The 12,625-nt window shown below is 46.1% G+C and overlaps 3 protein-coding genes across 3 annotated transcripts; all 3 read right to left on the reverse strand.

Annotated features, from left to right (window-relative positions):
• Window positions 1-204: 204 nt before the first annotated feature.
• On the reverse strand, window positions 205-3,909 carry F4813DRAFT_354892 (uncharacterized protein). Its single transcript, XM_049242806.1, has one exon. The coding sequence runs from the start codon at window positions 3,454-3,456 to the stop codon at window positions 577-579; it is 2,880 nt and encodes a 959-aa protein (XP_049100810.1). The 5' UTR covers window positions 3,457-3,909; the 3' UTR covers window positions 205-576.
• A 5,266-nt stretch (window positions 3,910-9,175) lies between these two features.
• Window positions 9,176-10,249, reverse strand: F4813DRAFT_388107 (ribonuclease T2; the record flags this gene model as incomplete). Its single annotated transcript, XM_049246650.1, has 3 exons — window positions 9,176-9,605; window positions 9,694-9,828; window positions 9,918-10,249. The coding sequence occupies 3 exons, from the start codon at window positions 10,247-10,249 to the stop codon at window positions 9,176-9,178; spliced, it is 897 nt and encodes a 298-aa protein (XP_049100811.1).
• Window positions 10,250-10,670: 421 nt separating this feature from the next.
• Window positions 10,671-12,230, reverse strand: F4813DRAFT_354899 (uncharacterized protein). Its single transcript, XM_049242807.1, has one exon. It carries the CDS (start codon window positions 11,835-11,837, stop codon window positions 11,013-11,015), a length of 825 nt encoding a protein of 274 aa, XP_049100812.1. The 5' UTR covers window positions 11,838-12,230; the 3' UTR covers window positions 10,671-11,012.
• Between the last annotated feature and the right edge of the window lie 395 nt (window positions 12,231-12,625).

Here is a 12,625-nt window from a genome sequence, read left to right on the forward strand (position 1 = left end):
TTAGGAGGTACCTTACCTAGGTACCTAACCTAGCTGGGTGACACATACATATTAGGTAATCTACAAATCTATAAACATAGGTACCTAGGTACCTATGTAGCATAAAAAAGACATATCGTTAATATGGTTAATATGACTTAATCCCGTCCGTACCTTAGGTACCTTAACTAACCCCTTTTCTTGCTATCTTCAATAAAATGCTTTATTCCTTCGAGGTAGCCAAAGTAAATGTTAAATAAAAACACTACGGTGTCAAGCACATATTATCAAAGTCAGGATAGTTAAGCAAAGTAGAGTAGAACTCTCAAATCATTTGCGCTTTATGGACGCTCGTAAAACGTCAGTAAGACTCCTTACCGGTAGACTCATAAAGCAGGTATCATAGATTAGGTAGTCACGTCACATAACCAAATATGCAGTCCAAAGTAATATGCAAAATGAAAGAAAAACGCCTATCATTGCCTAATCCAATCTACTCGGCCTGGGTGGATGCAGTAGAAAACCCATCGCTGCATGATCTCGAAGATATCGCTTGATTGGAGTAGGAGCTAGACTAAAGCGCCCATAGTCATCCTGTCAAGGCCCAGGGCTCATCGGATCCCCGACGCTACCAGTTCCGATACTACCGCTGCTGGGGCTACCCGTACCATCGCTCATTGCCTCGCCATTAACATTACTTCGAGGTCCAGTGGGCGTGGGGTATTCAAGGCCCGGAGACGCACCGGAGTTCCCGATACTTCCTCGGACTGTGCTTTGTCCTTCGTTCTCGGCTGTGCTGCTTTGTGTGAAACCAGATACATCGCTGAGCATTGACGAGGAACGACCTCGCGCCTTGGTCATGGGTAGTTGGACATTCAGCGCAGCAGTTCCATGCGGCATGAAGCCCGACGCAAGGGGCGACGGACCCCAAAGGGATGAATTATACAAGCTGTTGTTCCAGGCAGCCGTAGCATCGTACGGAGCCGTGCTGTTCACATTTCCTTGGACTTGAGGTGTCGAACCCGGAGACGAAAATGGGGCAGAAGTATCGGGGAAATCGTAGACGTTCGCATAAGCATAAGCTGCTTGCTGCGTATGAAACGAGTCTAATTGCGTTTTCAGCGCCTCGTTGTCTCGTTCCTTATTATAGATAGCCGCTTCAATTTCGTTAATCTTAGCATTGAGATCCTGCTCTATTTTAGCGATGTCGTTTTCGTACGTTTCCCGGGCCTGCCGCCGCCGCTCTGCTTCGTCGAGGCCACGAGCATTAGCATCGGTGATACGTGCATGCTCGCCATCAACCTTGGCAATGCGGTTGCTGATCTTGTTACGCTTGGCTTGTAGACCAGTCTTCTCCTCTTGAAGGGCCTTGATCCCACGGTCGACGGACGCCTTGAAGCTCTTAAATTTTGCTACCGCGCCGTCGTATTTGGCCTTTTCATTAGTCCATGCGGACTGCTTGGCCTTCCAAGCTGATTTCAAAGATTCGGGAATGGACGCAAGCTCTTTTAATTCCGCCTCAAGGTTAATGACTGCTTGTTCGGCCTGCTTGTGCTGTGTGGTATTCTGCTGGATCTTTTGACGCAGCTTGTCGTCACCCGTGCCGGCCGACTGGACAGCCGCAGATAGTTTTTCATTGTCTTTCTTCATAGCATTCGCTTTCCGATGGAACTCCTTTCGCAGGGCCTTCTGTCGGGCCTTTTCCTCCGCTAGCTTGCTTTCAGCTGCAGCGATCGAGGTCTTGAGGGTTGTAATGGGTGAGTCAGGCCGAAGAGACCGCTGACCGGTAGGCTTCGAAGCGCTAGAATCCACGTCCGCTGACTGAGCTTGGGTAGTCCTAACACTTGTCGAGAATAAAATCTCGTGCGTCGTTGTACTGACGAATTCGCACTCGTAGTTCGACATAGGAGTGAGCCCGTAGATATCCCCGCTCCAATGAGTTCCCTGGCTAGCATCCGCCTCAGAATCGTGCACTGGTACCATCCGGGTGGGCTGCCAAACAGCATTATTAACTCTCACATAGAAGGGTTTAGAAATATCCATCCTCGACCCGTCTTGCGTAACATCAGGCACAGGTGTGCTAAAAAAGTGGCTGGTGCTAAAACACACTTCATCGCAACCAACGTACGTAATCCAGATCTGCTCAGGCTCGGTGTTGAACGGGGCGTTCCCCAGATTATGAATGTCGGTGGCATTAGAACCTGCGGACTCTGCTGCTGCATGAGTAAGTTCGTATTCCTTCACAACGACTATCTTAGTGCTCGCTAGAGCTGCCCAGAGCGGTTGTCGATTCCGGATCTGGGCACTTTGTTTTCTTTTCTTTTTTGTAGTTAACGCTGTTGAATTTTGTAGAGAAGCAGTATCGCTATCCGGGGTTGAAAATCCGCCGTCGTTTTCTGCGGTGTAAGATTTCCCAGCCTCGGGATCGGCGGCGTTTTGAGCCAGGATATCGCGCCTCTCTCGCCTCAGATACCAATCGCGTATGTACTTAACTAAGCCCTGCGTCAAAATATGAATTGCCAATATGCTCTTAACCCAACCGAACCATCCCGTCTGGACCTTATCATAACCGCGTATAGAATCTAGAGATTCAAGCGGATCATCTAGATCAGGTGTCATGAAACGGCTCGAACCCAAGAGATACCCTACAGGAGAGTATTTCATCTTGGTATGGCGCAGCACGTGAGACAGCAAGATCATACTTAGGCAGATCAGAGTATTCTTCATTGAGCCGCCATCTCTTGAACTGGAACCACCGCCCAAGCCTAGGGCAATAACCATCTGCGCCAAGTCGAGGATGACGTGCTGAATCGGACCCCATAGAAATAACCAAATCAAGAGCACAATGCCGTCGACACATATGACAGTTGCCAAGGAAGGAGCGCCCAAGTTCCATTCGAACACATCGCTAAATGTCAGGCCGTTACTCGTAACGAAAGTAAGCAAGGTGAAGAGCACATAAATGCAAGATAAAGCCAGTGGGGGGATCTGCATTAAGATGATGAGAATAGCGATAGTGTCTTGCAAAGGGCATGATCGAAGAACGGTTAAAGCGAAGTCGACACCAAACGGGCCGGGATCGCGGTGAACGTTGGAATTCTTAGTGGCATTAACATCGATTCGGCGATGGTTCTCCTCGAGATGGGCATTTCCGACGTGAGAATTATACGACTCGGAAGACGAGGACTCGGAATAGCCGCCAAGCGAGCCCCTTCTAAGAGATTCGGTGGTCCTATTTTCTACGGGCATTTCGAGTAGTTGCTTGGAGTAGCCGTTCGCACAGGGGGGTGGTGTTGGCGGAACAGGGAGTGTAGCCGCATCGTCGTCAGGCTGCTTCGCGATTCCATCCAAATGACCCAGGCTCTTTTGCTTGGAAACGCGCTTCCCCGGGCCTACCAGCCCATTCTCGTGCTGTCTAGTATCGCGATGGATCGAAGCACCGTGCTGTCGCTTTGCCGATGCTGAAGCGCGAGGCATACGCTCGCGTAATGCTGACCCGACCCAGAAGCTTGTTCCGAGCCAGCCAGTCAACCGAAGGCAACGATGACAACACCCGTTTCTCTTTCCTCTGCAGTTTGAAGTTGAAGCGAACGAACTCGACCGGAGGATAGGAAGGAGGTGAGGTTAAACGTTACAGACCGTCCCGGTGTGGTAATCATAGGAAGTTATTCCGGGGGCGAAAAGAAAAAGAAAAAGAGATGTTAAAAGACTACCTAGGTAGCGCTGTCATGCGCTACTGTTATTCCAACGGCAAAGGCTAAAATAATTCTAAATAGGATGATTTCGAGCTGAAATCTTAAAATATATCGATTTACAGCTTGACACGGGGAAGACTACCGAAAATGTAGACTTGGGTGTGAGATGTGGGAGATCGTGGGATTGGATTTAATCAAGACAGGAAATGCTTAGTGGGAGAAAGGGAACAAAAACGCAATACGACGGTGCAGTGTGAACGAAAGCATCTAGGTATGGATCAAATGTACCTATTGTACTACGAGAACCAGCGATCGCCTAAGTGGGTTCCTTGTCAAGTACCCTAAGTACCCTAAGTACAAGCACAGGGGTTCCAGATACTCTGTCTGCGAATAGAAATTACACTATAAACCAAGTACAGTACAATAGCCGGAAAGGCGCAGTACAGTATAAATTGGAGGTATAGTAGGTACCAACATTTGCCGGTACGTGAGTACTCACCTAATGTACCTAGGTAATTGTACCTGCCTCGCCCGCTTGCCTGCTTGCCCAGGTGCCTGGTCTGCTGAAGGACAGGCGGACAAGGGCAGGCCGGGTAGGTACAGCACGCTAAATGTTGGAAGATTTATGTCTTCTCTCTGCTTAGGTACCTATGTTTCTCCTGTGCCATATGGCATATGGGAAGGTACAACACCAGTGTAACCCCGATATTCTATTTCGGGCCATCCGGCGCTTCAGGGTCACCTCCTTTACCTTTACCAACTTACATGATGAGATCCATAAAATATTATTTCTAGTGGCAAGAAGCCTATTCGAATTGCTAACAAAACATCAAATTATAAGTTAAATCGGGACAGCTCAGGATAGGATTATACCGAACGCTTTGACGAATTTTATATACTAACATACCGTACTACCTGGTATATACATACACTATCGATATCAGCTACGCCGGTGGAGTTTTGCTAATTCGGTTCATATCACCCTTCAGGTTTCTCTCGCCAATCCTCAAACTAACTTATGTCAAAACCGGCCAGTTATCAGCTACAACTTGTTTCTAGTGAGGTAACTAAGTGTCGTGCATACACCAACATAATACGCTATGGATCCATCAGTTGCTGCAATGCTGACATCCACTGCTAGCCCTCCTCCCTCCTGGCGCAGGCGGCTTTACGCGTTAATGTTGCTTACTTTAGTTGCTTAGGGTTGTCGATAAAGATAGTATCATAAGACTTAAGCCAATCACTAATCCTCAGGAATTGGGAATCCCTCGGTTTGGAGATCTCTTAAAGGCTTGGCAAACTGCCCCCAAAAGTTGCTTGGCATAGACATCAGGCGCCCGGCCTGGCAACGAAAGAGACACAGACTATAAACGATATATTTCGTGTTATTTGTTATTTCCAGACATCAATTTGGTATGTCCTTGACTTTCAAGAGCCGTGGGGGAGGGGGCGTGGAGGGGGCGTAGAGACGCGTCATTGCCATTTTATAATACCTCATGACAACCAGTTGGCCGTTAAGGAACTCTTCACAGTTTGGTTATCAATCACAACCAATACAAAAGCTCGGTACGGTCAGCTATCCGTCATCAATAAGGATTGGGACTGTAAGAATCGGCATTAAACATTAGTCTTCGATGACTCGATAATCGATCCCAGGAAGAAGCTTTGATATACTTAGCCGTACTAGCCACTGACAAGTCCAATCAACCGGTCGATATGTCAGTGTGTTAGATTCACTTTTTTTCTTTTTTTTTCTCCTTCACTTGCCCCTCTCTCATGAGATCCCAAAAATCTTGAACCAACCCCACAATATGGAGACATTTGCGCGAAAATATTTACGGGTGCCGCCATTATCGACGTCTAGAACTCCAACAGCCTAGTAGACAAACCCATCCGTACAGTATAGCACACTTTTAATGCGATCCACCAACACACAGAAGTGTGACCCGTACGGCACGCTTCATCGCATGCACGTTTGATGAGCAGGGTTCCATCGTTGCAACGCTCATGACCGCACACCATGAAGTTTTCAGCAAATTTGCAGACTAGATATAAGCTTGTCCGGACATACAGCTTGCCTTTCAAACTACACGCCCCATTGGTGTGTCTACGGTTATCACAGAATCAGATAGGCTAGGCTGGTCTATTAGCCGTACTGCTCACTACGGGATATAATCTTCATTGCTAAGAGAGCTATCTGCCGTTGCTCGTTGCTCGTTCTAGCAGGACATGACATCCGATATGTACGATACCTGCTATGATAGCATCGCAACGACTTCAACGCGGGGCTGTCGCTCAATACATACCTTGACGATCGATGCGACTTGACAAGGCAGGGTTGATCTTGACTACCCACTTAGGTATAATACATATGTACATCCATCCTTCTACTCCTAAGTAACTGCAGGTAACGCGAAATACCGAACTGTTACTGGCTAAGGCTAGAATCTAGGAGCCAATTCCAGGGCGAGCAACGGCACTGTGTGTGGAGTAGGGCGGAGTCATCGAAAAGTCATGCAGCGTTTCTACAGCCAGTGAGTGGGTAGCAAATTCGAGCTTGTGCTGTCGATCATTCCCTATGAAGAGCACCACTGACCTAGGTAGGTTACTTTTATTCTCACTTAAGCCGTAATGTTCATTTTATATTCTACTAGTATGAAAACTATGGTACATCGGCTCATTCATATAAACACCGAAATATGAAGTATATAGCGCTAATCTTACTAACTTGAACGAATTTGCTTCTAGTCCTTTGAATTCTTGCTTAAGAGGCAAAATTCCATACCGGATTTATACCAAGAACAGACTTCTGTCAGTTATCGTTGCTGTGTTGTTACCAAAAAAAAAAACACGCGATTTCCTACCTGAAAAGCTTTGTGACTATGTAGCTGATCAAATACGGAAAGGTAATAACGGGAATGCAGTCAACCAATCTAGTCAATATAGTCACAGCTTCTCTACCATTGGAAATGTTTCACCAGCAAACAGTCGATCGGTAAAACATCGCACCCCCACACCACCAAGTCATAAGAAGTTAGCCGGGAGATGCCAATATTGCCCTGTCGGCATTTGAGCGGTACGCTGCCGAAAATGATGTCTTCCCGCTTCTCCTACATGGTCACAAAGAACGTACCATGGTCATTTTCCCGCGAGTTAAACTCAACTAAGGCATACCCTCCTGAGTTTATCGTGCTAGTCTACCTACTTACCGATTCAGGGTATTTAAACTATACGGTAAAGAAGCTATCACGAAGATTTATTGCACCCATTTTCCCGGTCGTCGCATTGCTCATGCTAGTGTTGTATGTAAATGTTCTCCTCACCGCCTATCTAACAAACCCCTCTTTCATCCAAGTATATTAAGTCTCATAAGACACCAACTATCGATGCTTGCAAGCCAAGAGTCGTTAACAACTCTGTCTCTTCTTACATATAACATGGTATGATTTGAGCTTCTATGACACATAATATCATAGAATTAATATTTAATATGTATTGCCGGAGGAGTCATCACCATCACGTAGCAGCGAGGAGTGTTTCCAACCCACGTGGATGCAAATGTCGTCTCATCACACATCACGTAGAGTTTCCGAGAACTGACAGTCTTTTAGGAGGTAATTAATCGATACCCTACTTCCACCTAGTTCTTTCAAGTTTTCACATGCCTCTTCGAGACATGGTTACTATACATCCGCAGTATAGATGCTCTTCTTAGAATCGCGAGAGCCTCAAACGAGTGGCCCAGCAACCATATCCTTACCCGGATAGGCAGGTGATTCTCCATAGCGTTCCTATGGATCCATCTAGCAAATAGCCTACACTAGGTACGAGGGGCACGGAGTTGCGAGCGGGTGGCTTGCATCTGAGTACTCCCCAACTCCGCGATGTTGCTCCGCTCAAGGAAGCAGGTAACGCAAAGCCGGTGCAGTGAGCTTTATTCAACGTCCTTGTCGATGCGGGGATTAAGCCGCAATTTAACGTGACGTATATATGACTAGGTACTATTGAACCAACTCGTTATAACGCGAAAAAAAAAATCTAAATCTATAGAGTTGCCTCTTGAGATACCTAGCCAGCATATAATGCTTCTTTATTCAAATACCTTGATACGGTCTCAAAGGGACTCCCCAAAAAATGATGCTGCAAACAGCCGTGTAGCATACTAAGTACTAGGTACTAGATGAAAGGAGTCCATTATTGATGTCACGCTGAATGGGTATAGAGTTCTCAATTTACACCCTGTAAGACTTGTCTATAGATCGTACCATACCACATTGCGCTTATCCTCTATCATATGCCTTTCCGCTAGTAAGGAGCTAGTAAATCTCCAAGTTGACCTCGGTATCCAACTATATTAATGCGAATTAGGAAAGAATGGGTCTTCAAATACCTAATGTTTCCCCCTTTGCCCCTTAAAAAGCCGACAGGTAGGGCATGTATCCACAGCACTCCTTAAGTCGTGACTAGGGAAAACAATAATAAATGGAAAAGGCTATTTGATAAGGCGTGTCGATGATTGGACAACTTTAACCTTACCTTTGGGTGTGAGGATGCGATAGCCAGCACTAGTAAAGGGGTTGAGTTACCAATTCTGAATCAGTATGATAGGTCACTATAGTAGCTGTTAACTTAAATGATTATCATCAAAGTCAACGTAAGTGTCTGATATAGTAAGATAATAATTAAGACGTTAACTTCTACATCTCTACATAGTTTATAAAGGCCTAGATATTAGATAACATATGAAGAGTTAATGATAATTAGTCTTCGAATTTATCAAGCCTCTTTATAAGTTCTAAACTCTGGATCTTCTCCCTCTCCCTCTCTCTCACTCGTACCGCCTTTGAGTTGCTACAAGTATTTGCATCTTTCACCACACAGTTATAATAAAGCTAAGTATCGATCAAGAGATCGCCAAGTGCTCAAAGTTATATTATAGGTAAGCTATTAACTTAAAATGGTAAATATGCGAGCTTGGGTAAAAGACCTTACACAACAACATCATTCAAGGCCATTCTCGCAATCATAATTAAGCCACCAAGCAGCGTTCAAAGTTTACTAAAACAACAACCTTAAACCATGCTCAAAGACCTAACCTACACTAACTACTATTGAAGGTTTTCGTCAAATATACAGTTTAAACTACGCTCTGACTTGGGAGGCCTCCGAACTCAAAAGATGACAAGACTTGACTGCTTGGATTTACCTCTGTTCTACTTTTAGAACTGGATTTGATAACATGAAACTCGATACTCGGCATGGTCCATTTTAACCCATACGTATAACTAGCGGAAGTCCACATTGAAATAATCAAAATAGATTGTAGATGCTTGCTGCATGGTACATAACCCTAACTACAAAAATGAACCAAAGATATTAGGATAGCTTCTATATGTCGAGCTTAACTACTCAGACATACCCGCATACCCAAACCTCCAACGCCAAACTAGACAATGCCGTACACTTATTCGAACAATTTATGATGTGGTATGGTTTACACTTTACTTGTGGCGCTTAGGCAGGTACCTCACCTGGGATGCGCAGTTTCCCTCGCCGCCCTTGAAGCTGTCCTTCGCCGGTACGAAGTCGCCGCTCTGCAAGCTGCCCTTCACGAAGTACACATACCACGCCTCGTGGAGGACGTTGTGGTGTCTACCTGTGCACTTGAGGATGACCCGGCCGCCGCTGAAGGCCTCGAGCGTGGACTGTATCTTGGCTAGGGAGTAAGTCTTCTTGTAATTGGGCTCTATGCCAATATCCGCCAAGGCCCGGTAAGTGTCCAGCATCTTGAATAAGCTAAAGGCGCGTACGAAGTAATCAACGACCTCGAGGCCCGGCGTGTAGCCTTCGCCATAACAGTTCGGGGCAAGGGTATTGATGCATGTAGCGTGCTTGTTGTATTCGTGAGCCCATAAGTGGTCATTCGTACCGCTACATCGTCTGGTTAGTATATCAAGTCGCGTTATGGGGACCCTTGATTCCCCTAATTTTCTCCTTAGCAGAGCTCTGGAAGACATACTAGTTTGCAATCCAGTAGCGATTCATATCTGCAAGCAAGTCCGCTTGGTCATAGTATTCTAGCACCGTGCTGATGTTGTTGAACTGGGGTGCCATTCCACAGAACTGGTCGTATGATCCGTCGCAGAGATCCGGCCTGGGGCAAGACAGCAAGTATTAGCTGGTACCTACTACAAAAGCTGATTACTGAAAAGTGAATATATATATAAATATATATAAACTAACCATAGTCCGTGTAAGGTCCAGTCTTCCTCGCTTCCACCAACGTGGGCCTTCTGATCCCAGAACTGCGTAAGTAGCAGACGCCCGCCAGGATGGATAAAGCAGCAAGAATCGGTAGTAGACGTGTTATGACAGCTCACGGGTCCATCGATGGGGCAAGATGGCGTGCCGGTAAGAGGATCGTAGGGTGTGACGGAATTGTCGATATCGATAGGAGCTTGCGGGCCAAGGATCGCGAGCGGATTTGGAAGGTTGGGGAGGTTAAGCGGAAATTGGGAGACGAAGTTATTTGCGTAAGCGAATATAGAGCGCAGAGATGTAGTAGATGGCGCCATGATTAGGGAAGCTCCTGATAGAGCTCTTGATGATGATGGGGATGTAGGGTGAGAGAATAAAGAGATATCATTGGATTTATATAAGGTAGGTAGATAAGATTGAAGCTTGAGGAAGCTCGAAGGGGGCAGGGGGGTTACGTAGGTACTTATCATCCTTATCATCCTTATCACGATTAAGAGGAGTGGATCTGTCTGACGTTAGTGGAGGGGCAGGACCGCTTTGAAAGGAGATCAGAGCGTTTTATTGGTTTATCTGAGCGTGTAAGCCACAGCCCTACAAGAAGACCCCTGATGCTAAGCGTCGTACCCTTGGATTTAATTTGAAGCTTCATGTCACGTTCTTAATGCTAAGTTCCTCATTCGGCAAGGCAAAACACTATTGGAACTTGTCATCGTCACGAGGGATAAGCAAGAGATCAAGGGGGTTTGACTAACTCTTATGGTTAGTTATTATAAGTAAAGATGATTCTGAATTGTTACATGTAGGTTCAGTGTTCAAGTGTTCAAGTGTTCAAGTAACAGTTGAACTGAAGGTAACGCAAACCAGATGCTAGTGTTCAAGTAACAGTTGAGCCAAAAGGATACCTTATCCTATAGGTCCGGGTATCATGCCGTAATCATATCGTCAACCTAAACGCCAATGGCCCCCTACCAAAAACTGACGCAGTCAAACTGCCTAAGACTATACTTGAAAGAAACAAGAGAGGAATCCAAATAATGGATTGCTACGCCAATGCATCAATATGCCTAGAAGTAAGGTAAATCAAACGGCTTCCCAATCCATCGCATCCACCATAAACTCCCAGTCTTTCTCCCCGATGGTACCGCTTGGAGTGTTCATGGGTTTGCCTTCGCGCTCAACAACATAGTTGACGGTGAAAGTGTGTGCGCGTTCGATCGCCAAAAGAATAGTCTGCACAATAAGCTCGAGGTTATAGGTCGAGAGCGGCGCGGGTGGAAGCGATGTTGAGTCTGCCTCGTCAATGTTCTTCCAGCGGTTGCGGAGATCTTTAGCTTGCAAGAGCTGCTTCCGGACTTCGGCAGCCCCAAATATGACACTGAGGGGGTTTTTCGAGTCTTCAAGCGCCCTAAGAACGTTTGCATGGTATTGGTGCTGACCGCCCCCTGAGCTGCCGTATAGCGTGAAAACGCCGTTGATTGTAGCGCCTTGATTCTTCACGACGATTCCAAATATGCCCATCAGGCGGACCAGGGCTCGCTCAATGAGCATGTAGAATTCATGGAAGTCCAGCTTAAATTGAATCTCGTGAGCTTCGATTTGAGAGGGTGGTTTGCCGGTATGATCTATAGCTATGCGATATCCCTCCTTAAGGAACGGCATTTTCCAATTGAGACGAGCGACAATCTTGAGGAATCGAGATAACTCGTATTCGGGCGGGGGTGGGCCGTCGGATAAGCTGTCTTGGGTAAGGAAGTTATCGGATTGAGAGGCTGATTTGGTTGAGGGGGTTGATAGTGATAGAGTCGACGAAGTTCGCGCGGAGCGACGGCGGCTACCTTGTGGTTTGTTGATGCGATAATTGCTTGGGGCTGAGGCCCAACGTGATGCTTCTAGTCCGCCAGGCATCGTGGATATCGTTTCGATCGATCGGCTATGAAGATGCGGCTACGGAATGGAAATGTTGAACTATGGAAACGGTGCATACTCAAAAAGCGTCACTTGGACTGGAAAAAAAGGAATGTTGGATAAGGAGATCCGTTTCCTCCACTAAGAGGCAGATGAGGCTTTGGAGTCAACGTTCTACAAATGTTGGTGATTTTGAGGTTGAGGTCTGCGAAAAGGGTCTATGGTAGGTAACTGAGGTTAAATTCCGTTAATCAATTCGACACTGGCTAGTAAGGTTAGGTACCTAAGGTAGGTAGCTTTCTTCGTGACGCGCCAGGCCAGGGGATGAAGTGGCGGGAGGAAGGCGCTAAGGCCGGGAAATTACTGGCGGTAGCACGCTGACATCATTATGTGGTACCTGAATTATGTACCTAAGGTTACACCACCGAGTCTGCATGTGAATAATTGTTGCCATCTTTTTTAATCATTGCAGCACTGTCAAAAAGCTTAAGGGTAACAACCTTTTATCGATATATCGTTTGAGTACCTAGAACAAGGTAACCTAAAGGATATATCTTCCTTTGTTAGTTTTCAACTTACCGAGATTTCGGATAAGATACTCTGCACAAGACTCCTTGCTTGCATTTAACCTATCCAAATCCACCCACACATCCATACATCCACAAGTCTGCCGGGTGTTGACTATCTCCAGATCTTCTATTCGTCGAATTATGTATAGTCGATTTAAATATTTACTATGGATTCTCTCCAGGAAAACCGAGTCAAGCTCTGATAAATCTATTGGGAAG

Source organism: Daldinia decipiens (genome assembly GCF_022478715.1).
Source record: "Daldinia decipiens strain CBS 113046 unplaced genomic scaffold F4813scaffold_11, whole genome shotgun sequence".
Taxonomy (NCBI): domain Eukaryota; kingdom Fungi; phylum Ascomycota; class Sordariomycetes; order Xylariales; family Hypoxylaceae; genus Daldinia; species Daldinia decipiens.

Excerpts from the sequence above, each read along its gene's own strand:
- F4813DRAFT_354892 (XM_049242806.1), bottom strand. The coding sequence starts at position 3,456 with ATGCCTCGCGCTTCAGCATCGGCAAAGCGACAGCACGGTGCTTCGATC.
- F4813DRAFT_354899 (XM_049242807.1), bottom strand. The coding sequence starts at position 11,837 with ATGCCTGGCGGACTAGAAGCATCACGTTGGGCCTCAGCCCCAAGCAAT.